Source organism: Muntiacus reevesi, chromosome 6 (genome assembly GCF_963930625.1).
Source record: "Muntiacus reevesi chromosome 6, mMunRee1.1, whole genome shotgun sequence".
In the NCBI taxonomy this organism is placed as follows: domain Eukaryota; kingdom Metazoa; phylum Chordata; class Mammalia; order Artiodactyla; family Cervidae; genus Muntiacus; species Muntiacus reevesi.
In genome coordinates, this window is record NC_089254.1 from 38815207 (window position 1) to 38838304 (window position 23098).

At 36.2% G+C, this 23098-nt stretch overlaps 1 protein-coding gene across 1 annotated transcript in view; it reads right to left on the reverse strand.

The window, feature by feature from the left end:
• The window catches only part of GNAI1 (G protein subunit alpha i1), a 107564-nt gene that overhangs the window by 21084 nt on the left and 63382 nt on the right, over positions 1-23098 (reverse strand). The window contains exons 5-8 of the mRNA XM_065939773.1: positions 14569-14726; positions 11049-11177; positions 5192-5321; positions 3984-4137 (exon numbers count right to left, since the gene is read on the reverse strand). Of these exons, the coding sequence (XP_065795845.1) occupies positions 3984-4137; positions 5192-5321; positions 11049-11177; positions 14569-14726 (571 nt within the window). The remainder of the gene's footprint in view (positions 1-3983; positions 4138-5191; positions 5322-11048; positions 11178-14568; positions 14727-23098) is intronic.

Genomic DNA, 23098 nt, shown 5'->3' on the forward strand with positions numbered 1-23098 from the left:
AGAGACTACTACCAGCAGCTCTATGCCAATAAAATGGACAACTTGGAAGAAATGGACAAATTCTTAGAAAAGTATAACTTTCCAAAACTGAACCAGGAAGAAATAGAATATCTTAACAGAACCATCACAAGCAAGGAAATCAAAACTGTAATCAGAAATCTTCCAGCAAACAAAAGCCCAGGACCAGATGGCTTCACAGCTGAATTCTACCAAAAATTTAGAGAAGAGTTAACACCTATCTTACTCAAACTCTTCCAGAAAATTGCAGAAGGTAAACTTCCAAACTCATTCTGAGTCCACCATCACCCTAATTCCAAAACCAGACAAAGATGCCACAAAAAAAGAAAACTACAGACCAATATCACTGATGAACATAGATGCAAAAATCCTTAACAAAATTCTAGCAAACAGAATCCAACAACATATTAAAAAAATCATACATCATGACCAAGTGGGCTTTATCCCAGGAATACAAGGATTCTTTAATATCTGCAAATCAATCAATGTAATACACCACAGTAACAAACTGAAAGATAAAAACCATATGATTATCTCAATAGATGCAGAAAAAGCCTTTGACAAAATTCAACACCCACTTATGATTAAAACTCTCCAGAAAGCAGGAATAGAAGGAACATACCTCAACATAATAAAACCTATATATGACAAACCCATAGCAAGCATTACCCTCAATGGTGAAAAATTGAAAGCATTTCCCCTAAAATCAGGAACAAGACAAGGGTGTCTACTCTCACCACTACTATTCAACAAAGTGTTGGAAGTTTTGGCCGCAGCAATCAGAGCAGAAAAAGAAGTAAAAGGAATCCAGATAGGAAAAGAAGAAGTGAAACTCTCGCTGTTTGCAGATGACATGATCCTCTACACAGAAAACCCTAAAGACTCTACCAAAAAATTAACTAGAGCTGATCAACGAATATAGTAAAGTTGTAGGATATAAAATTAACACACAGAAATCCCTTGCATTCCATACACTAACAATGAAAAAACAGAAAGAGAAATTAAGGAAACAATACCATTCACCACTGCAACAAAAAGAATAAAATACTTAGGAGTATATCTACCTAAAGAAACAAAAGACCTATACATAGAAAACTATAAAAGATGAAAGAAATCAAAGAGGACACAAACAGATGGAGAAACATACAGTGTTCATGGATTGGAAGAATCAATATTGTCAAAATGGCTATACTACCCAAAGCAATCTATAGATTCAGTGCAATCTCTATCAAGCTACCAGTAGTATTTTTCACAGAACTAGAACAAATAATTTCACAATTTGTATGGAAATACAAAAAACCTCAAATAGCCAAAGTAATCTTGAGAAAGAAGAATGGAACTGGAGGAATCAACCTGCCTGACTTCAGGCTCTACTACAAAGCCACAGTCATCACGACAGTATGGTACTGGCACAAAGACAGAAATATAGATCAATGGAACAGAATAGAAAGCCCAGAGATAAATCCACGAACCTATGGACACCTTATCTTCGACAAAGGAGGCAAGGATATACAATGGGAAAAAGTCAAACTCTTTAACAAGTGGTGCTGGGAAAACTGGTCAACCTCTTGTAAAAGAATGAAACTAGAACACTTTCTAACACCATACACAAAAATAAACTCAAAATGAATTAAAGATCTAAATGTAAGACCAGAAACTATAAAACTCCTAGAGGAGAAAATAGGCAAAACACTCTCCGACATAATTCATAGCAGGATCCTCTATGACCCACCTCCCAGAATATTGGAAATAAAAGCAAAAAATAAACAAATGGGATCTAATGAAACTTAAAAGCTTTTGCACAACAAAAGAAACTATAAGCAAGGTGAAAAGACAGCCCTCAGATTGGGAGAAAATAATAGCAAATGAAGCAACAGACAAAGGATTAATCTCAAAAATATACAAGCAACTCCTGAAGCTCAATTCCAGAAAAATAAATGACCCAAGGAAAAAATGGGCCAAAGAACTAAACAGACATTTTCCCAGAGAAGACATACAGATGGCTAACAAACACATGAAAAGATGCTCAACATCACTCATTATCAGAGAAATGCTAATCAAAACCACAATGAGGTACTATTACACGCCAGTCATGATGGCTGCTATCCAAAAGTCTACAAGCAATAAGTGCTGGAAAGGGTGTGGAGAAAAGGGAACCCTCTTACACTGTTGGTGGGAATGCAAACTAGTACAGCCACTATGGAAAACAGTGTGGAGATTTCTTAAAAAACTGGAAATAGAACTGCCATATGACCCAGCAATACCACTTCTGGGCATATACACTGAGGAAACCAGATCTGAAAGAGACACGTGCACCCCAATGTTCATCGCAGCACTGTTTATAATAGCCAGGACATGGAAACAACCTAGATGCCCATCAGCAGACGAATGGATAAAGAAGCTGTGGTACATATACACCATGGAATATTACTCAGCCATTAAAAAGAATTCATTTGAATCTGTTCTAATGAGATGGATGAAACTGGAGCCCATTATACAGAGTCAAGTAAGCCAGAAAGATAAAGAACATTACAGTATACTAATACATATATATGGAATTTAGAAAGATGGTAATGATAACCCTACATGCAAAACAGAGAAAGAGACACAGATATAGAGAGCAGACTTTTGGACTCTGTGGGAGAAGGCGAGGGTGGGATGTTTCGAGAGAACAGCATCAAAACATGTATATTATCTATGGTGAAACAGATCACCAGCCCAGGTGAGATGCATGAGACAAGTGCTCGGGCCTGGTGCACTGGGAAGACCCAGAGGGATCGGGTAGAGAGGGAGGTGGGAGGGGGTATCGGGATGGGGAATACATGTAACTCCATGGCTGATTCATGTCAATGTATGACAAAACCCACTACAATATTGTAAAGTAATTAGCCTCCAGCTAATAAAAATTAAAAAAAAAAGAATGTAATTAAATGTATTCTGGCTGTTAATGTTCTGGATGCAGCAGGGGCAGTGAACTTGGGTCTGGACTGGGACTCTTGCTTCACTCCTCCCAGTGCTCTCACCTGGATTGTGGGATACAAAAGCATCCATAGCACACGGTTGTTTTAACCCTGCCCGTGGAAAGACAGTAAATATTCATACAATTTACTCAATACAAAACTAAAATTTTGTCTATAAGAAAAAAATTCTTAAAATAATTAGGATGGAGCAATGGTTGTTACTATTCTGTCACGTTCGACTCTTTGTGGAGGGGGCGAGGGGTATCTGTGCTCCTTGTGCCTACTTCCAGCAGTCACCAGGGAAGTGTTCCAAAGAACTAAAGCAGTGTTCTTGCCCAACTTTTGATTTCACAGATGCAGTACTGAGACTTAGGAAAATTAACTGCCTCGTTCAAGATCAAAGAGCAAATTATGGGAAAGCCAGGACTGAATCTCAGGTTTCCTCTTCTCAAAGCAGACCGTTTTCCACAGCAGTAAAATTGAAGTAGCATTAAGGTCTCATTACCAAAGCCTGGATTTCTTGTGAACCCTTCCCCCGTTCCCCTCAGCAGTTAGCTAACTCAGACTCCTTTCTAATCTTCCCCCCCTTACAATTACTTACTGTTCATTTTCCTCTGCAGTCACATGATGGACTGTTGTTGTATCATGTTTCCTCAGGAGTACCTCTGTCTTAGAGATTAGTCAGTGAACAGAGACATATCTTATTTATTGTGCATCACACAATACCTGACCTAAGATCTGTTAACTGCATGAACAAATCAGTTTCTTATGTTTACAAAGACTTGGGGTCACCACAGAAAATTATCTAACAGCTTTTCCATAAAATGAATGTTATTTTTAATCATCCATACCTCAAGGAGCTACCTGGGCTTGAATGCAGTTTGCTAAATAATTTTGCTTACAGGTTAAGAACTACTAAGCCAAAAGATTCAAATCAACGACTGAAATCTTGGCTTAGGGAACTTTCACTTAGAAATCTATGAGTTGACAGAGAAAGTAAAATACCTGCATATTCTGGATAGCATATAGTGAGAGGGCTCTTCTTGATTTTTTCTTCAAAGAGATCCTTCTTGTTCAGAAAAAGTATAATAGATGTATCTGTAAACCATTTGTTGTTACATATGCTGTCGAATAACTTCATGCTTTCATGCATTCGGTTCTGTAATAGAATACAGCCAGTGTGTCAGAAGGGCAAAGATTCTGAGAAATATTACTTTTAAAAAATAATGAGTGTGTGGGGAAAAAAGTGTGGCAGTACAATAGAGCTTAGTCAGCCGAAAAATAGATAACCTATCACAAAAATGCACTTCTGCCATTTAAGAACAAGCACACGTGATGATCTTAGGTGAGATGAATATCTGCATCACTCATCACCCTTTTGCGTCCATCCAGCACTCGCTGAGTGCCCGCAGTGTGTCACTGTACTGCAGGAGCTTGTGATCTAGAAATGCCAAGTGCAGACATCTCAGAGGGGACCTCATCATTACAGAGTGAACTGAAGTTTCCATTAAAAGGTAAGTAGAGGTTTTTAAAGATTAATGAACTGAAAAAGCTGAAACACAATTAGACCAATACCCTATATAATAGTGTATGAGGGAAGGAAACCTCCAATTCCTGTTTCCTGCCCTTCTGGTATTTGTGGTTTCAAAAAGGGCACTGATATATTATAGAATGCCAGAAGGACAGAAATGAATGTTGTATGTTACACCTACTGAACAGTAACTGTATATAGCTTATCTTAAAAAAAAAAAAAGAAACTGACATTTATAGCTCTTCTATTTAAAAATATTTCCCCCAGATTAATGGTACACTGAAACACATGTGACAATTACATGACAGCAGCAAAGTATAATATAGCTCAGGGATTACTAAGCAGGCAGAAGTAAGAAATATAAGCCTTGGACTATAACGGAGCTAACTTTATTTTTAATCAGTATGTAGATACCAGATCACAGAAATGCCTAAACATCTAGGGTTGAAGTGAGATGAACTCTTTGCCTTCTCCTTTTTATGAGGATCCATCATAAAAAGTATGCTTCTTTGCATGCTAAGAGGGAAATGTACTAAATAGAAAAGTTAGAGAAAAGTGCCTGAACTTTCACATTATTCAGGCATTAGCAATAATTTCTCAAGACTTTTTCTTAGAAAAATTCTTGGCAACAATTCCAACTCTTCTTATTCCATGTTCAATCTTTAAAAGAGGTTCTACTTGCCATTTCTTCATCTTCAGCTAGAACCAGGTCATAGTCACTCAGCGCCACACAGAAGATGATGGCGGTCACTCCTTCGAAGCAGTGAATCCATTTCTTCCGCTCAGATCTCTGTCCTCCCACATCAAACATTCTGTAAGAGGAGGAATGAGTTTGACATCACCCTGAATGCTCACACACAGGAGGAGTTCTATAAAAAAATCAACAAAAAAGCTCCAAATCGCACGGAGAATGTGGGATGGAAGGTAAGGAGAAAAGGACTTTAAGGGAGAAAAAGTCTGCTAGAAGGGAAGGTCTCTCACAATAAAACAAAAAAAACCCAAAATACCTTAAAAAAAAAAAATACCCAAATTCATTAACATATGAGACCACATTAGAACAAGAACATTAAAACACACAAATGAAGGGGCTGAACTATGTGTGAACAGAGAAGTCACAGGAAGCATCTAGAGAATGCAGAGATAATAGAATATATTCAATTCACCAGAGTCACAGAACATCAGAGGCAGAGAACATGGTCCCCTTGTCCAACTACAAAATGTTTTCTCTGTGAAGCAATATAGCAGGACTTAAATGTAAAGGAGAAACCATTAGAGGTAAGAAAGGTGTCATATTTAAATAGGGGCAAACAGGCTGCCTAAATAAAAAAATAAAATCATGGTACAGAAAAAAAGAGAGATGAGATAAATGGGTGGCCTATTGAATAGTGTGAATACTAGGAGTGAAAAAACTACTACTAGTTTTTACATGATATGCAATAGAAGACCATTCAAAGTTGCTGTACAAAGTAGTAACACAAACAATATAATGATGTTTTCTGCTCTTTCCTCTAAGAGTATAAGTTAAGCAAAAGTTGAAATTCACATAGATTATGTTATGCAATCTAGAAATAGTCGCTTACATAATGGAAACACTATGCGAACCGGTACATTTTAAAAGGGTCCATTTATCTAGATACTGCACTAATTAAAATAGTCCCTATTTAATTCTCAGGCAAAACGAATTTTCCCAGTAGAGTAGCACTGGCCTATAAACCAAATCCAAGTGCATCAGATTTGTACTCAATATAAAAGTAACAATACTAGTTACTTTTATCATCATTTAAATGGTATTTTTCTATTAGTCTAGCTAGTAAATTGTTCATTAAGTTTAAGTATGCTATATAACAAAATGATTCTACTATACACTAAATTAAAATGGGTAAGATGTGAAAAGGACAGCTGGTAATGAAGATCAAACAAAATAAAAGAAATGAAAATGATTACCCATCTGCTAAACTGCCAAGGAACACAATTTGAAGACTGCGTTACCAAAAAGATAATATATTTTAGCTAACTTCTCTGATCACATGTCATATATCACTCCATGTAAAATAACAACAGAACCCTCCCTCTCCCACATTTTCCCTCTGTTGATGGTTGGTTTATGTATCAATTTGGCTAGTCTATTATATGCAGTTACTTAATCAAACACTAATTTGGGTGCTGCTGTGAAGGTATTTTATTGTTATGGTTAGTATCTATAATCAGTTGATTTTCACTAAAGGAATTTATCCTTGATAATGTGGGCAGACCTCATCTATTGAGTTGAAAGGCCTAAAGGGCAAAAGCTTAAGTTTCTCAGAAGAAAACAATCTGCCTCAATACTGCAAAATGAATGTCTACCTGAGCCCGCTCTCCTGCACTGCAAACCAACACCCACTGTCAGGTATGCCGGCTCCTTGAAATAAACAGACTGTACAGGTTGTTTCCTCTGAGAACCCTGACACGTCTTTAGTACCCAGATTTGGGTAATGCAGTAAAACAAATACTCCTGTGGATGTGGCTTTGGAAGTGGGTAGTAGAGAAAGGTTAGAAGAATTTTGAATAATTTGACAGAAAAAGTCCAGAATACCTTGAAATACAGTTGGTTAGAAATACAGATATTAAAAGTGATTTTGATGAGAATTAGATTTTTCGTTTTTAGCCTTCAGGAAGAGCATAATCCTGCTAACTAATTTTTAACTTCTAGCTTCAAGTACTATCAGAGAATAAATTTCTGTTGTTTTATGCCACAACTTTGTGGTCATTTGTTACAGAAGCTTTAAGGAGCTAGCTAGTATATGCCATCTTGCTTTTCTTATCATAGCAGTTACCACCCCCTGAATACTAAATATGTATTTCATTTCCTCTCATCCCCCAACCGTACAGTGATGTAAAGACAAAGACTTTGTTTTGGCCTCCACTGGACAAACAAATGTACTGCGTAAGTATTTGTTGAATGAAATAATGAACTGTGTCTACAGAGTATTTTAAAACACTTTTAAGCAGTACTAGACTAGTTTTTACCAATGCTATTTTTCACAGAACTAGAGCTAAAAAACTTTAAAATTTATATGGAAACACAAAAGATCCCAAATAGCCAAAGTAACCTTGAGAAAGAAAAATGAGGCTGGCGGAGTCAGAGTTTCTGACTTCAGACTATACTACAAAGCTTCAGTAATCAAAATACCATGATAGAATGATACTGGGACAAGAACAGAATTACAGATCAAGGGACTAGGTCAGAAAGCCCAGCAATAAACTCAAACACCTACAGTCAGTTAATCTAAGACAAAGGAGGCAAGAAAATACAATGGAGAAAGTGGCGCTGGGAAAACTGGACAGCTACATGTAAAAAGAGTGAAATTAGAGCATTCTCTAATATCATATGCAAAATTAAACTCAAAATGGATCAATAATAGACTAATTTTACCATGTTAAAGATACAGACCTTCTAGTTATGCTCTGGCAATATTAAATATAAAATAGCTTTAAGTTGATAAGTAGTATGAATACAGAAACAATCTCTTCAATTTAATTTATGAATGAATGATGGTCATGCATTATTGCTCATAAGTGACCCTATGGACTATAGCCTGTCAGGCTTCTCTGTCCATGGGATCCTCCAGGCAAGGATTCTGAAGTGGATAGACATTCCGTTCCCCAGAGGATCTTCCCAACCGAGGGATCAAACCTGGATCCCTTGCACTGCAGGTGGATACTTTACCATCTGAGCCACCAGTGAAGCCTAGCATAAGCAAAGAACCTTTAAGCTGGTGCTTCTCAGACATTATGTGTGATGTTGATGCTGCTGATTTGCAGACTGGGCTTTGAGAATCACTGGCCTAACTCAAGGAGCAAAAATGACTAAGAACCAATACAACAAAGGATCAGACTGTACACAGAGCATTATTCATTGTTTTACACATATATTAAAATTATCTTCAAATTCTGAATTTCTATTTAATCCAAAACAAAGATTATGTTTTTCATATGAAGAGACTGTTGACTAGTACTAAACAGGGAGTGAAATTGAGCTTTCTTAGATTTCTTTCTTTAGGGGAGCAGAGAGAGGGAGGGAAGATGGAAGGAATGTATTGAAGATCCTGAACTGTGCTAACTTACTCTCAAGACTGTTACCTGATATCACTGTGACCAAGACTGGGACAATGCTAATTGACTATACATGAATACTACCCCATAAATGACTTTCCACCCCAAAACCACCGCACATTTACATTACTATAGACAAGGAATAGAAACATATTACAATGATAAAGCATCCCTTCTATTAGAAAATTCTATTTTCAGCAAAAATATAACAAAATACCAATAAAACTGTTGATTCTTTAAAGCAAAATAATCCTCTAGACACTGTCCATAAATGCCTGGTCACAGTGGTGACAGTATATATTCCTAAGTTATAATGCTTTGTTGACTCATTTTAAATTTGTTAATTCCCATACCAGAAAACAAGTGAAACTAAAATTTTGTATCAGCAGTTAAAAAATTGGACAATGAATTTATACCGCACAACACACAAAACAATAAAACACACTCAGGAGTATCCAGTAGAATTGTTCTAAGCACATTTTTGTCTTCATTTTTCTGAGACTCTTAAATATATAAAAAGCATACTTGGAACCATATGTTAGCAATGATAGTAATTTAACAATTCAAATCCAAAATAAGACAAAGTTTATTTAAGTTCCTGACAGCCCTATGTTTAAGTCAGCAAGTGAAAACAGTAACTATAAACATCCTGCGAAACTTTACGTCACCCAAGAAAACTAAACAGAGCAAGGTAAGTGGACTTCCTGGAAGGATCATGATAACAGACAACCTACCTGATGTTGAAATGACAACTTCGGGAAATCTAGGCTGGAACTGATGAGCATGATCTGAAAGTAAATATTTATAGTGCATCTACCCAAGAACGTGACTGAATTTGACACAGATTGCCTGAAGCACCAAATAATTGACGTAATATTTACCTTTGCCATTTCCCATCATTTACAGAGCTGTCACCTCTGTTTCCTTTTACAGATAATAACCCATTTTATGTACAAACCTCTGACACTGGGCAAGATTGGAACATCAATTAAGAATCTTAAACACGTTTGCCCTTACCTAACAAGGGCAGGTACAGAATCCTTATTTGGTAACCTTAACCCCAAGCACTTTTTCCTCAGATTTCACGGTTAGAACAAAGTGATGATCTGAACATAATTTAAGATTGCTACCAAATATGGTCGTAAAACAAGGTTAAAAAAAAATGCAATAAACCTTACAAGCCAAACACTGAATTTCCTTATACTTAAAATAATTTCATAATTTTTAAATAAATCCAGCAATAGTAATCAAGTAAGACAAATCAGATGATTTAAAATAAAGCTATTTTAATATTCCTGAGTTTGGTTATGTAATATTCTACAAATAGTCAGTAAACTAAAAGAAGGCAAATGATTTCAGTAAATAAAAGATAATATCAGCAGGGAGAGGAGAAAAAAATTACAAGCAAATGCAAAACAGTACCATACTATAGTACCAAAAGTTACATGCTCAGATAAGCTAATTATGATCTGTATCTCTGTTTAAGAAAGCAAGGCAGTGTTTGTTTCTGAGAGGGAAGCTGCCATGGAAAACTGAAATTAAATTTTAATTTCCTGGAAAACTCAATTACATGAATCACTGAATGTGGGATAATGTAGTGATGAATGCTAGTAAGAGATGTATTATATTTAAAACACTTACGGAGAGACTCAGAGGTATAGTTGCATACTTAGCTGTGGTCCCCAGTGTGTAATACTGAGGTTCTTTGAGGTGAGCTGATGCATATTTGTTTTTAATCTCTGACTAGAAACCTCTTTTTATGATAGTTTCAGAAATTCTGACTTATTATCATACTGTTTCAGAGCACTGGAATTAACTGGAGCAAAATTCAGCAGTTTTTCTCACATTTTGTTTTTCTTTTTTTACTAAGTAACAATTTTCAAAGTTCAATCCTGAACTTCCCTGAACTTGGTTCATTATAAAATGAGCGAACAAGACAAAATGAACTTCAGGATCCCTTTCATTCTATAGGCTACCATTCAATACTTCTCTGTTCAGACCTCAATAAGTTATAGTACACTGTAAATTAAATGAACATTTTTCATCATGAAATAGTAGAAATGTAAGTGTGAGTAAAAATCTTTGTGAAAAATTTTAAAAAGGTAGCTTTTAAAAACATTTCCACAAATCAGCATATATTCTATTAGTAAAACCTAAAAATAGATGGCAATACTTTTCCAAAATATACAGTATTAGAGCAGTAGCTTCTATTTAAAAATAAAAACCAAATCTATTTTTATTTAAGCCACTGTGAAAAATACAGGCAAAAGAAATCTGCATGGTCTCTTTTTCTTAAATAAAAATATCCCCCTTTGGACCTGAAAAACATTTTTTTCATAATTTCCAAACCTAAAAAATTTTAAATTTTTTTATACATTTTCCCCTTAAACATTGTATTTTGTATTCTATATCTGAATTCACATATTATATGTTTTGAAGCTACTCACTTAAAATGAAGATCTTTGAAAGTAAAATGGGTCTCAACAATTCCTGTGGTTTTCACGCGAGTTCTGAGAACATCTTGTTGAGTTGGAATATAATTTGGTTGTGCAATTCTGTCCAAATCATTCAAATAGCTGAAAAATAAACAATATGCTAATAGTTAACGTTATCAATAAAGATCATCAAATCAAAGAGTAGAACATTTTGATAAATGCAGTACTGCATTTTTTTACTGCAAGTTTTTACATTTCTGTGTAATGATGTAATTTGACCAGTTAAAATCTGTATCTTACACAACTCTCTCTGAAATGAAAATGTTTATACTTCTCCAGCCACAAAACTCCATAAGCACCCGACTCACTGCAAGCCATGAATTTGTCTCTAAAAACTCTTTATTACATTTTTCTGATGTAGCACTATGTTTATTTTCTAGACATTTCTTTCTTGTTGAGGAGTTATTGCAGAAAGCCTTCCTTTTTGAGAAAGTAGTGAGGAAACCCCTGGCCAAAGGCTGAATTCAGGATTGTTCCTTTTCAACTAGCCTTAAGTTATACATACAAAACCACCACACATGCTCCTGTACTCTACATTTTACTGGCTCTATGAATCAACATTCATATTTTATTTCTGATTGTAGCCACTCATTCAACTCTCTCCGCCAATAATGCAAAATATGTTGTGCTATAAAAATGTAGTGGTATCATACTGTGCAATTCTTTTGTGCCCAATTATGTAGTAGAATCAGTAAGGTTACACACAGTACAGGTATAGAGAGATTATGGTGAACCTGAGTGGTTAAGAAGAGGGCTTACTGGAGAGTGAGGTGAGGACTGTAACAAATCTGAAAGGTGCATGGATAAAAGGGAATGTTACTCACATCAGAAAAAGCGTAGTAAGGAGGTAGGAACAGTCACATCTTGTATCTTAGAACATAAATCCACTAGTAGGCTATGAATTAATCCTAAGGTCACCTGAATGTGGGGAGCACGACTGCAGTGTTTCCTAATGCTAGAGTGGAACAGTTCAAGATAATTTAGCAAATACATCAAGGTTCATTAGAGAAGCACCAACTTTTGCAACTTTAATTGATGCTGCCCTCTCAAAGTGTTCTTTAGCCATTTAGAATGGTGTCTTATCCACAAAAGGAGCTCAATAAATATATGATTTGTGGAGATGGAATTGGAAAGCCATCTGCTGAATTAGTAATCAAAATGTTATAGACAAGTATATGTATGTGATGTTGATACTAGAATACACAGAGATGATAGTTTATCTGTATTTTAAAATAATGTATTACTACATTGCTGATAATCTCCTACTTTTTATCTGTTTTTAGTTCCACATATATTAAAGCTCACTTTACTGTAATAAAATCTAACTTAAAACAGGCCATGACAAGAGTTTGCTAACTGTCCCTTTAAAATAAGGAGCTGTTCTTATTTAAAATATGTTCTGATTACTCATATAAACATTTATTTGCTTAAAACTGCTATAGTTCTATTAGCCTCTAAAAATAATGCACATTTATATTTCAACAAGACAAAAAAGAAAAACAGGCACTGTGAAAAACTCCAATTGTTTTAAAAGATCACAAATTTTTCATAGATTGATGGTTAGATGGTCTTACTGGGCAATTGGGCAGCACCCTCTATCTCTGGTCAAGAATTCAGAAATCAAGATGCCTTATAACTACCAAGGAGAATAATGAGTTTCATGACTTCCTTCATTCTTGAAAAATGGCTCCATTTTTGCCATCTTAAGATAAGTAATGAAATAACAGAGAGCCAAAGTGACTCTAAGCACTGTGTATAGGACAAGGGGTCTGGGCAAATATACTTCGTGGGAAGTGGGGTGTCCATCCAGGAAGATAGGGAGAAATGAACTTTAATCTACTGTCCCTGAGAAGCACCCCATAATTATTCAAATAGCTCCTCTTGCTGGGCTCAGCTCAGAGCAAGTTACTCAGCATAAGTAATTTCCACTTTGATCTTTCTGCAGGTTCTGGTGGTGCCAAAGCAAGTATTGTGGACCAAGAGTTGTGTTTTGCACTAAGAAAATTTTTTTCTACTTTTTTCTTCTAGCTTCTGGAAAGTTTGGTTTATTACTATAAGGGCATACTGTGTGATGACCATGTATCAGGCAATGGAGATAGAACACTGGGCAAAAACAGACCTTACTGAGTTTACAGTTTAGTGGCAGGGATTTAAAAAAAGAATCAAATAGTCCTCAATGTTAAGTATAAATAATATTACCTCAAAATACATGTAAATCTGTGAGTGCTAGAGAAAAAAAAAACACCTCAGATCATGAGTACACAACACGGAGACAATGGCCTACCCACTAAGTCAAAGAATATTTTCTTGTAAAAAGTAAGGACACCAGATGAGAGATGAGCTACATGTCAATGAGATGTTATATACATGTAATAATACATATGGCTTATACACTTGTAAAACACTAAAAATACATGTTAAAAAATATAGCATTATAAAAATTATGACAGGTTACACAATATCTTGTATTACTTCTTCACTCACACTAAATCATTAACGTCATGCCGAGTACACTGACGTGCAACCCATGACATTACTATAATTAGGTTCTCAGCAGCCACACCCATTTGTTTTTCACTGTGGCAAAGTATGTGTGTTTACCCAGACCTTCTAATACTTGGCATCTTCTATTTAATCCTCACTTGTATCCCTGAGAGCCAAGAGCTCTGTCAAGAAAACTAACTTTGGAAAATAAAATAAGCGTAAGGCACTTGTTTCTACTCAGAGTATCATCTTTGACACTGCTGAGCATGTGTGCCAAATAATGGAAATAAATTCTTGATATTTTTTTTCCTATGCAGATCACCAAATAGAAAACTCCCTGACTAGGTTTTATCAAAACTTACTTTATACACTTTCTGAGGCCACCACCTAGAAAACTGGGGCAAACTTTTCTTCTAAAAACTGCAGTTCGATATCTATTAATTTAAACAATGTCTAATGCAACACAGCACATATACTTGAAAATTGTCACGTTTACAGCTCCTTTATTTTCATCAATGAGAATATCTTGATGGTATCACTGTACACCTCTTCAAACAGGGTGCCTGGGACTCAAGGTGCCTGTCCCCGGACAAGTGACTTCTCAGGAACGTAAGTAAATGAAGAGCACTCACATTAGTTACCCTCCCCTTTGGCTGCTCCCAGACAAACTAGAGGTCCACCCAAATTCAAAGTAAATTTTGGGAAATCCCAAATACTTTCTTGGAAGTATACTGGAAACAGTTCCATGCTGCATGATTAGAGTTACATAAGCATGTGTCCCCTGAGACAATTTTTGAACACAAAAGAAATACGAGCCTCGCTACCTGCAAACACACACACAGAGAGACAGAAAAAGTGTTCAAATATTGTCATCCTGAATACCTTGAGTTGTACAAGAATGTGTCAGCCAATTCTGCATTAAAACTGACTTGGAGGTATATTTGACTTGCAAGTAACTATTCATGATCATGAAGTTATGATTACTTACTATGCTGCAGAATCATTAAGCTGGTACTCTCGGGATCTATTGAAGCAGGCTTGTACACCACTGTCTTTCCACAGTCTCTTTATAACTCCAGCAAGTTCTGCAGTCATAAAACCTTCCTCTGCAGCACCAGCAAGCACAAAGAGTTGGCGGGCATCATCCTGAACATTCAAAGGCCATTTTTATTTAAAAAGTAAAAAGACACTACAGATAAAATACATTATCTATTACAAAAGGTACAATTCTGAATTTCCTTTATTCTATTGGTGTCATAACTTGGATTTCCCTAAAAATGCCACTTTAAAAATTGACTTAATCAAAAAAACACAATCTTAAGTCATGCGTCCCTGTTTTGTGATATTAGCAACAGCAATCAAGGCACCAGAAAGCTGAAACAATGATGAGACAGCTCATGAGGGATTATATTAACCAACTACCCACTGACAGTCAGCTGTGCATGGAAGATGATCACTTGTGACCAAACAGAAGATTGTATTCTTTGCCTCCCATCACCAAAATGTTTTCTAATTTAAAAAACACATTCACACCATTAGAAGTTATTTTCAGAATTGAATTGTCAGCTCTGTGATACACTTTGTAGAGGCAAAATAAACTCAGATAAGGAAGAAGTCAATGTGGAATAAAGCAAGAATAGTTCCACAGAATAGTCTGAGGTTTCAGAAGACCTTAAAGTATATATACATTAACATCAGTGGGTCCAGAAGTGGGGATACGTGTTTGCTAATCCAAGCATAGGAAAAAAACACAGCTCTGAAGTAGAAATAACTCATGATGCATATAGAAGATAGCATGCAAAAGTTTTTAAACAGAGGAATACTGCATGCAAAATTAAATTCTGCTTAAGTGTTGAGCCTTCAATGCATGTGTGCTAAGTTGCTTCAGTTGTGTCCAACTCTGTGACTCCATGGACCGTAGCCCACCAGGCTCTTCTGTTCATGGGATTCTCCAGGCAAGAACACGGGAGTGGGTGGCCATGCCCTCTTCCAGGGGATCTTTCCAACCCAGGGATCAAACCCCCATCTCTTATCTGTTCTACATTGACAGGCGGGTTCTCTACCACTAGCACCACCTGGGAAGCCCAGAATCTATAATAGTTACAGTTATTCTGATCTATAGGTAATAAAACCCACTAAGTCAGTGTTGTCCAAGAGATTTAAGCCCCTGATGGAATTCTAAATTTTCCAACAGCACGTTTTAAAAAGTGTAAAAAAAAAAAAGTAAAATTCACTTTCACAGTATTTTATATCACCTGTATATAAAATATACTTCAACATTTAACCAATATAAACTTAGATATTTAGTCTTTGAAACTTGGCATTTCTTTTATACAGACAGCACATCCCAATTCTGATCAGGCACATTTCACATACTCAATAGCCACATACAGGTAGTAGCAACAGTGCTCTAAAACACAACTCTAGTCTTTGGGTAATAACATGGTTAATACAAAATAAGGGAGATGTGAGGTCACCATCGTCACAAAGAGTCTTTCTTGGGCTGGGATTTGCAGCTTATGTTAACTGGGTAGACCATTCCTAACTTTTCTCTAGGGGTATCTTTCCAGCCTAGTGTAGTAGCTCTTTACGAACTGAGGGCACATCCCAGGATATGGTGTACAGAAGGGAAGCATTTGGTGACACAGGCTAGCAGCGGGTACCAGCTGACAATGTAAATTCATTCTACTGCCAATTTGTGAAACATTTTCTTTTCAGATAGAACCCATCATGAGAAATAATTAAGTCACTCAGCATGGGAACATATTATTCAAGCATATGTTTCCCTTTTTAGTAAATCACAAGAGAAATGCATGCAAGCAAGTAACACGTGCACAAGATCCTTAATAAACTCCAACAAAACACGATTTCAAGTCATTCTTAGCACCACTTACCTTATTCCAGTAAATATTTACTCAGTTTTCCAAATAATGACTTACATATAAGAAATTTCTAAATTTGGTCATTTTTATTTTTAACTAAGTGACATCAAACATACTTTTCTCTATCCATTTTAGAAAAGTGCTTTTCACTTAAGTGAGCTTTCATTATGATGTATTTATTCAATTTCCATTAAATTTTTTGACAGAAAAGACTAATGCCCACTGGTATGGGTCATAAGATCACATTCTCCTCAAACTTACCAGGCAAGAAAGAAGCCTGAAGGAAAGACTTGGGAAACCAAGGAAACTTTATTTATAAACTGTATTCTCTCTGTAGCATCCAAAAATGTCTCCTCTTCACAAAAATGTTAAGAAGTCTCTTTTCCTTAATAAATAAATTGGAGTACTCCCACGCCATTAGGAGGATATTCAGATGTCTATAGCTGAGCTTTAAGAAATCAATATAAGCTGGAAGGTACTTTTAAAATTATTCTACCTAACTTTAGGTTTTATATAAAAAGAATCTGATGCACAAAAAAGATTGTGCAATTTATTTGGAGTTCCACAGGTAATTAGTCACCTCACCCAATCACACATATTAGTCAACAGTTACCAAGCAGCCACTGCCTAAGACAGACAAATTTGAAAATTACAGAATGATGACAATAGTCCTATCTTATCATGAACTGAAGTCTTTTCAAGATTCATGTAAAATGTTATTTAAGAACATTTAGGGCTTCCCTGTTGCTCAGTTGGTAAAGAATCTCCTGCAATGCAGGAGACCAGGTTCAATCCCCAGATAGGGAAGATCCCCTGGAGAAAGGCATGGCCACCCACTCCAGTATTCTTGCCTGGAGAATTCCATGGACAGAGGAGCCTGGAGGGCTGCAGTCCACAGTGTTGCAAAGAGTCGGACACAACTAAGGTAGTGACACTACTAAGAACATTTAAGAAAGAAAAACTTAAGTGTACCAAAACAGTGTGACACAGCGCAGAAAACTGACAGGTATTACTAAAGGGCTATGGGTAAGTGAAACAGCTTACAAGAACTCTCATTTGCGCCCTTAAGAAGAAATTTACTTATCAGGCAATTACCTGCAAGTATCAAGAAAAAAATCTGTGAATGTAGCCAAGTTAGTATGTTTTTAACTGACTAAGAACTGAATGAAAATAAGATGGTCTGAAGAATGGAAGTTCTAGTTCATACAAACTGGGCGTTTGGGGAACTCAGAAAAGAAGTAAGAAATGCTATCTGCTATCATGTCAAGAGACACATAATAGCCTCTTTTCCCACACTGATGATGAGGGAGCACCTGTTACTCAGTGACAATACATTTTATTTGAAGCTTTCGCCTACTTCATGAGGATTATGAGAAAGTACTTTGAGGCTGATGACGGCTCTCTCTGATATATCAAGGTTCATTAAAAGGAAGAAGGAGTAGATTTTGTGCTTAGACACAAAGCAGAAAAAGAATTCTTAGGGCAAAAGAGAGCAGATTTCAATTCAATAAAAACACTTTTTAACAACCAAAGCCACCTAAAATACAAAAAAAGGAGGGAGAGTGAGAGACTGAAATTTTAAGCAAAGGCTGCATCATTATTTATGGGGATTTAGCAGACAGAATTTATGAATCAGATGAAGAGTTTAAATAGAAATCATCAGAAAGCCCTTCCAACAGAAGCTAAATAATATGCTCAAGGAGTGTTAAAAAATTGTGACACCAAATTTTTGGCTGCAGAGAAAATATCAATATATTGATGTCATGATTGATACACACATAGAAATCCTTTGTTTCAATGGTTTTGAATAATTATTTTCATTAATAATATTAGTTGACAATACTGAACACCACATACAACGAGAAATTCCCCTATATTTAGTCTACTACATTTCTATAACATACAATCACTCCTATAAATTTAAAATGACTATACAGCTTTTACCAAAGTTAGTGTACTCAATAGGAAATACTGAGAATGTTAGTGAAGTCACCTCTCCACAGCTCCTGGTGCTAATCCCAGACATACTTTGATTAAAAAATAAACATAAAACTTTTTTTCTCTAAAAACAGAAATATAGCTAAAGTAAAAATGACTGAGACAAGGAAATGGGGGGGGGTGCTAAAAATAAAATAATCTAATTTTAAACTGCAGATGGCAAAACTTGACTAAATTGCAGTAAGTGTGAGCTTCATTATGTTAAAAAGAGAAATTACAATATATTACATAAGTATAACATGTATGTATTAATCTTATAAATGTATGTATTTTTTTCTTGATACTTGCAAGTAATATCAAATCAATAAAATAAATATTTAAGTGTTTGTGTAGACAATAGAACCTATAGGCAAATGACATAGATAAATATGTAATGAATAATACATGAATTGAGTAAAGCAGAAAAATATTTGCTGGAGGGACATAATATATTTCAAATTAAGGTTAGTATCACTTTCCACATATACAAATCATTATTTCTCAGAATCAAAAACAACATAACTTCTTCATCTTAGTTCTCAATATAAACCAGACTACTACTATAAATAATTCAAACACTGATCTGGGAAAATAGTAAGTAGAAATAACTAGAAACATTTTGAAAAAGCATACTGGGGGCAGAGGGCTAAAATGATCAGATATTAAAAGTCTACAACATGTAAAACATTTAGTATTAAGAGCAATGGGGGTGGGGAGCCCCAAATCTGAACTTATAAAGGTGGCAAGATAAATCAGGAAAGAATGCAATTACTTAAAAGAACACTTGTGAATATTTAGATAGCCATCTGAAGAGGAAAAAAATAGTGTAGATCCTTATTCCATGCATACAGCAAAGTTTCAGAGGGGTTTGAGGATCTAGCATAGAAACAACACTGAAATTCACTCCCTAAAAAGCTCATAAAATATCATAAATATTCAGTAAATCTTTGGTTGAGAGAAGACTATCTAAATTTAAACATAATGGAATAAATAATAGGGGATATTTTTTTTTTTATGAAAACCTAAGATGAAAGGCAGTAAGTCAAATGTGAGAGAACCTATGCATTAGTGGACAAAGAGTTACTATACTTGTACATTTGTTGTTGTTTACTGGCTAATTTGTGTCCATTCTTTATGGCCCCATGGACTGTAGCCCACCAGGCCCCTCTGCTCATGGGATTTCCCAGAGAAGAATACTGCAGTAGGTTGCCATTTCCTTATCCATGGAACCTTCCAGACCCAGGGTCTGAACTCATGTCTCCTGCTTGGCAGGGCAGAGTCTTTACCAATGAGCCACCTGGGAAGCCCATATATATATACAAACAAGCAAAGAGATTAATCAAAACACCAAGACTCTAGTCAATAAGTGAAAACAGGAAAAAAAAGGTGACAAACGTAAAGAGAGTCAATGAAGACAAGGAAAAATGCAGAGTTGTATGAAAAAACTGTATGCAAATTAAATTGAAATAAGACTTAAACTAGCCAATATTTTTAAAATTTAAGACTGCAAGATTTTGGCTACTGAGACGGCTGAGAAACAGTGCTGCGGCTAGGAAAGTACAGCCTTTCTCAGAAGCAATCTGGCAAATCTGGCAGACAGATGTAATGTAACTAACTAATGAAATAAATGCGAAAACCAGAGGAAGAGAAAAGTGGCCACAGTGCAGGAGCCCACTCCAGCGTTCTTGCCTGGAGAATCCCAGGGACAGAGAAGCCTGGTGGGCTGCCGTCTGTGGGGTCGCACAGAGTTCCGTCTTAGCAGCAGCAGCAGCATACTGAGGTTTAGGGGAGCAAGGGAGCTTAAGTCAATTCAAGGCAAGGTTTTCTGTTCCTTACAGCCCAGCGTATTCTAAGGAAGTACTTCTCAAGCCTTCTTGGATGAAAGATCAGCCCTGTGTTTTATCTTCTTTTGTTTCTAATCTTTTAATACTAATACTATTGGAAATTAAGGTAGCTCAGACGGTAAAGCATCTGCCTACAATGTGGGAGACCCGGGTTCGATCCCTGGGTCGGGAAGATCCCCTGGAGAAGGAAACGGCAACCCACTCCAGTATTCGTGCCTGGAAAATCCCATGGACTGAGGAGCCTGGTGGGCTACAGTCCATGGGGTCGCAAAGAGTCAGACTCGATTGAGTGACTTCACTTAACATATAACATAAGAGTTAACATATAATATGAGTTAACATATAAATTACTATGTCAATTGCTGCAAGTCTGTCTGTTACTTCCCCTACCGCTGTGCTCACATGTGTACATGCTTATGTGCAGTGCCTAAGACATGTTTATAGGCCCCAATTCAAGGCTTCCCTAACTGCACATTATTAAAAACAAAGTAATATAATTTATCAGTATTGTCATCCACAGATTGACTACACTCATTATGAGAGTTCTGAAAGTATATTAGGCACAAAATTTGATTGCTCTATGCCAGCCTTGAAAATAATTTTGCTCCCTTTCATTTTAAATAACTAATGTGTAATGTGCTTTGCAAATTCACTAGCTGCCAAATATGAAGCAAACCACAGCAAATTAGTCACCATCTCTTAAAATTTAAAATACATTTTGTCATCAGTTCTCACTCACCCAGTTAGCCTACATATTAAAATATAATTCTAGTTAAGATACTGACAGACTTTTTCGTTTTTTTCGTTTCAATAGGGATGTGGGGAATTACAATGATTCCTGAGTTCATCTGGAAGAGAAACGGATAGTAGCCTTGATATTTTGGTTAAAAAAGGATAGTGGAATGGATGCACTTACCCTAGCAGATACCAATGCCCTATGAATCAAGAGAAACTAAATGCTACTCTGACAAAAATTGTAACAGTAGTGTAGTCATTATAAATGACAGTAGCAGTAATAAACATTTACTGAAATCTCTTATGACCAAGACATGCGGTAAAGTCTTGTCATTATCCCTCACAACTCTAAAAGGTAGATGTTATTATTATTTTCATCTTATGTTGAAAATAAGTGACTGAGCTGGGGGGAAAAGAACACGTCAGTGAGGAAAAAAAACAACAACTGGAGTCTAAAAACACTCAATATAATGCTAAAGGTAGCATTTTCAAGTCACTCAGGAATGGAGTGCTTAATACATGGTTTGTAAGGCAAGAGATGATCAAACTATAAAACATACTTAGATTCCACCTAGCAGGAGATACAAATAACATTTCCAGGTGAGTGGACACGTTATTCTAGAAAAAGAAGATATGTTTTTAAAAACAATTTTAAGATGAAGAATATCTAAAGGCACAAAACACAGAAGTCAGAATTGACTGAAGAAAACGAGGACTTCTAACGTAAGAAAAATACTGTTTTAAAACAATAAAAGAAATATCCTGAATAAAAATATTTGCAAAGCATAAAGAAGTAATATCCCTAATATCCTGAGACTCAGTGTGAAAAAGGACAAGGTATTAAACAGAACTACTAAACAGTAAAGACTACTAAGAGGAGTCTAAGTTCAATACTAAGAAGAGATATAAAAAGATTCTCAACCTCAGCAAAAATCAAGAAAATAAAAGCTAGTAGAGAAAAAAAGAGAGTAATTTTTCACTAAGATATTAACAAACTCAGGACAATCCCTGGTGGTCAGCCCAGTGGCTAAGAGTCCTTGCTCCAAAAGCAGAGGGCTTGCGCTTGATCCCTAGTCAGGGAGCTAGATCCCACGTGCTACAACTAAAAACCCAGTAAAGCCAAATAAACTTACCAAAAAAGGTATTAAATAACTCAAATGTTGACGTATCTAAGTTAATGAGACTGAGTTGACACTGATGCACACAGTTGCTAGAAGAGATTATTCACTTTGTGTTTTTTCTGAGAACAGAAAAAACTATAGTACCTTCACACTTAAATATCTGGTTATCCTTCAACTTAAGGCTAACACTCCCAAGAATTGATACCTTAGAAAAAGAAATATATTCAGCCTTTCACTATACAGTTTCTTCTTTCTAGAATGCTTTTTTCCCTTGTTTTGGTCTAGAAAACTCTTAACACATGCTCCAATTATCAAGCTCAAAGACCAAGCTGTCTTTAATTCATCTTTGTATTCCTGAGCACAATTTCCAGAGCCATTTGCCTATAAGCAAGGCTGCCAAGACATGGAGTAAACCAATCAAAACCAATGAGACAGCCTGAAGACATCTGTGTGAAAGAGCAACAATGGCTAACATTAGCAGAGGTAACAGTCAGAAGGAAGGAAGAAACTAAGTTACTAGTATACAGCTAGACAGTCTAGAAAGAGTGGGTGAAACTAGCACGGATGAAGCAAACCGGACCAGAGCAGGCCCCCGTGTAGATTCCAAAGCATCAGAAAACCAGTTAAAAAAAAAAAAAAAAAAAAAACACCTGTGTGAGAGCAGTTATTCCCAGTCAGTCCTGAAACAAAGTCTCTGAAAGTTTCTCAGTCGTGTCCAGCTCTTTGCCACCCCATGGACTATATATATAGTCCACTGAATTCTCCAGGCCAGAATACTGGATTGGGAAGCCCTTCCCGGATCTTCCCAACCCAGGGATTGAACCCAGGTCTCCCACACTGCAGGTGGATTCTTTACCAGCTGAGCCACCAGGGAAGCCCAGTCAGTTCTGAAATTAAGCCCAAATCTGCCTCTAAAGGACACAAAATGAAAATATTTCTTGAGGAAAATATGAAAATAA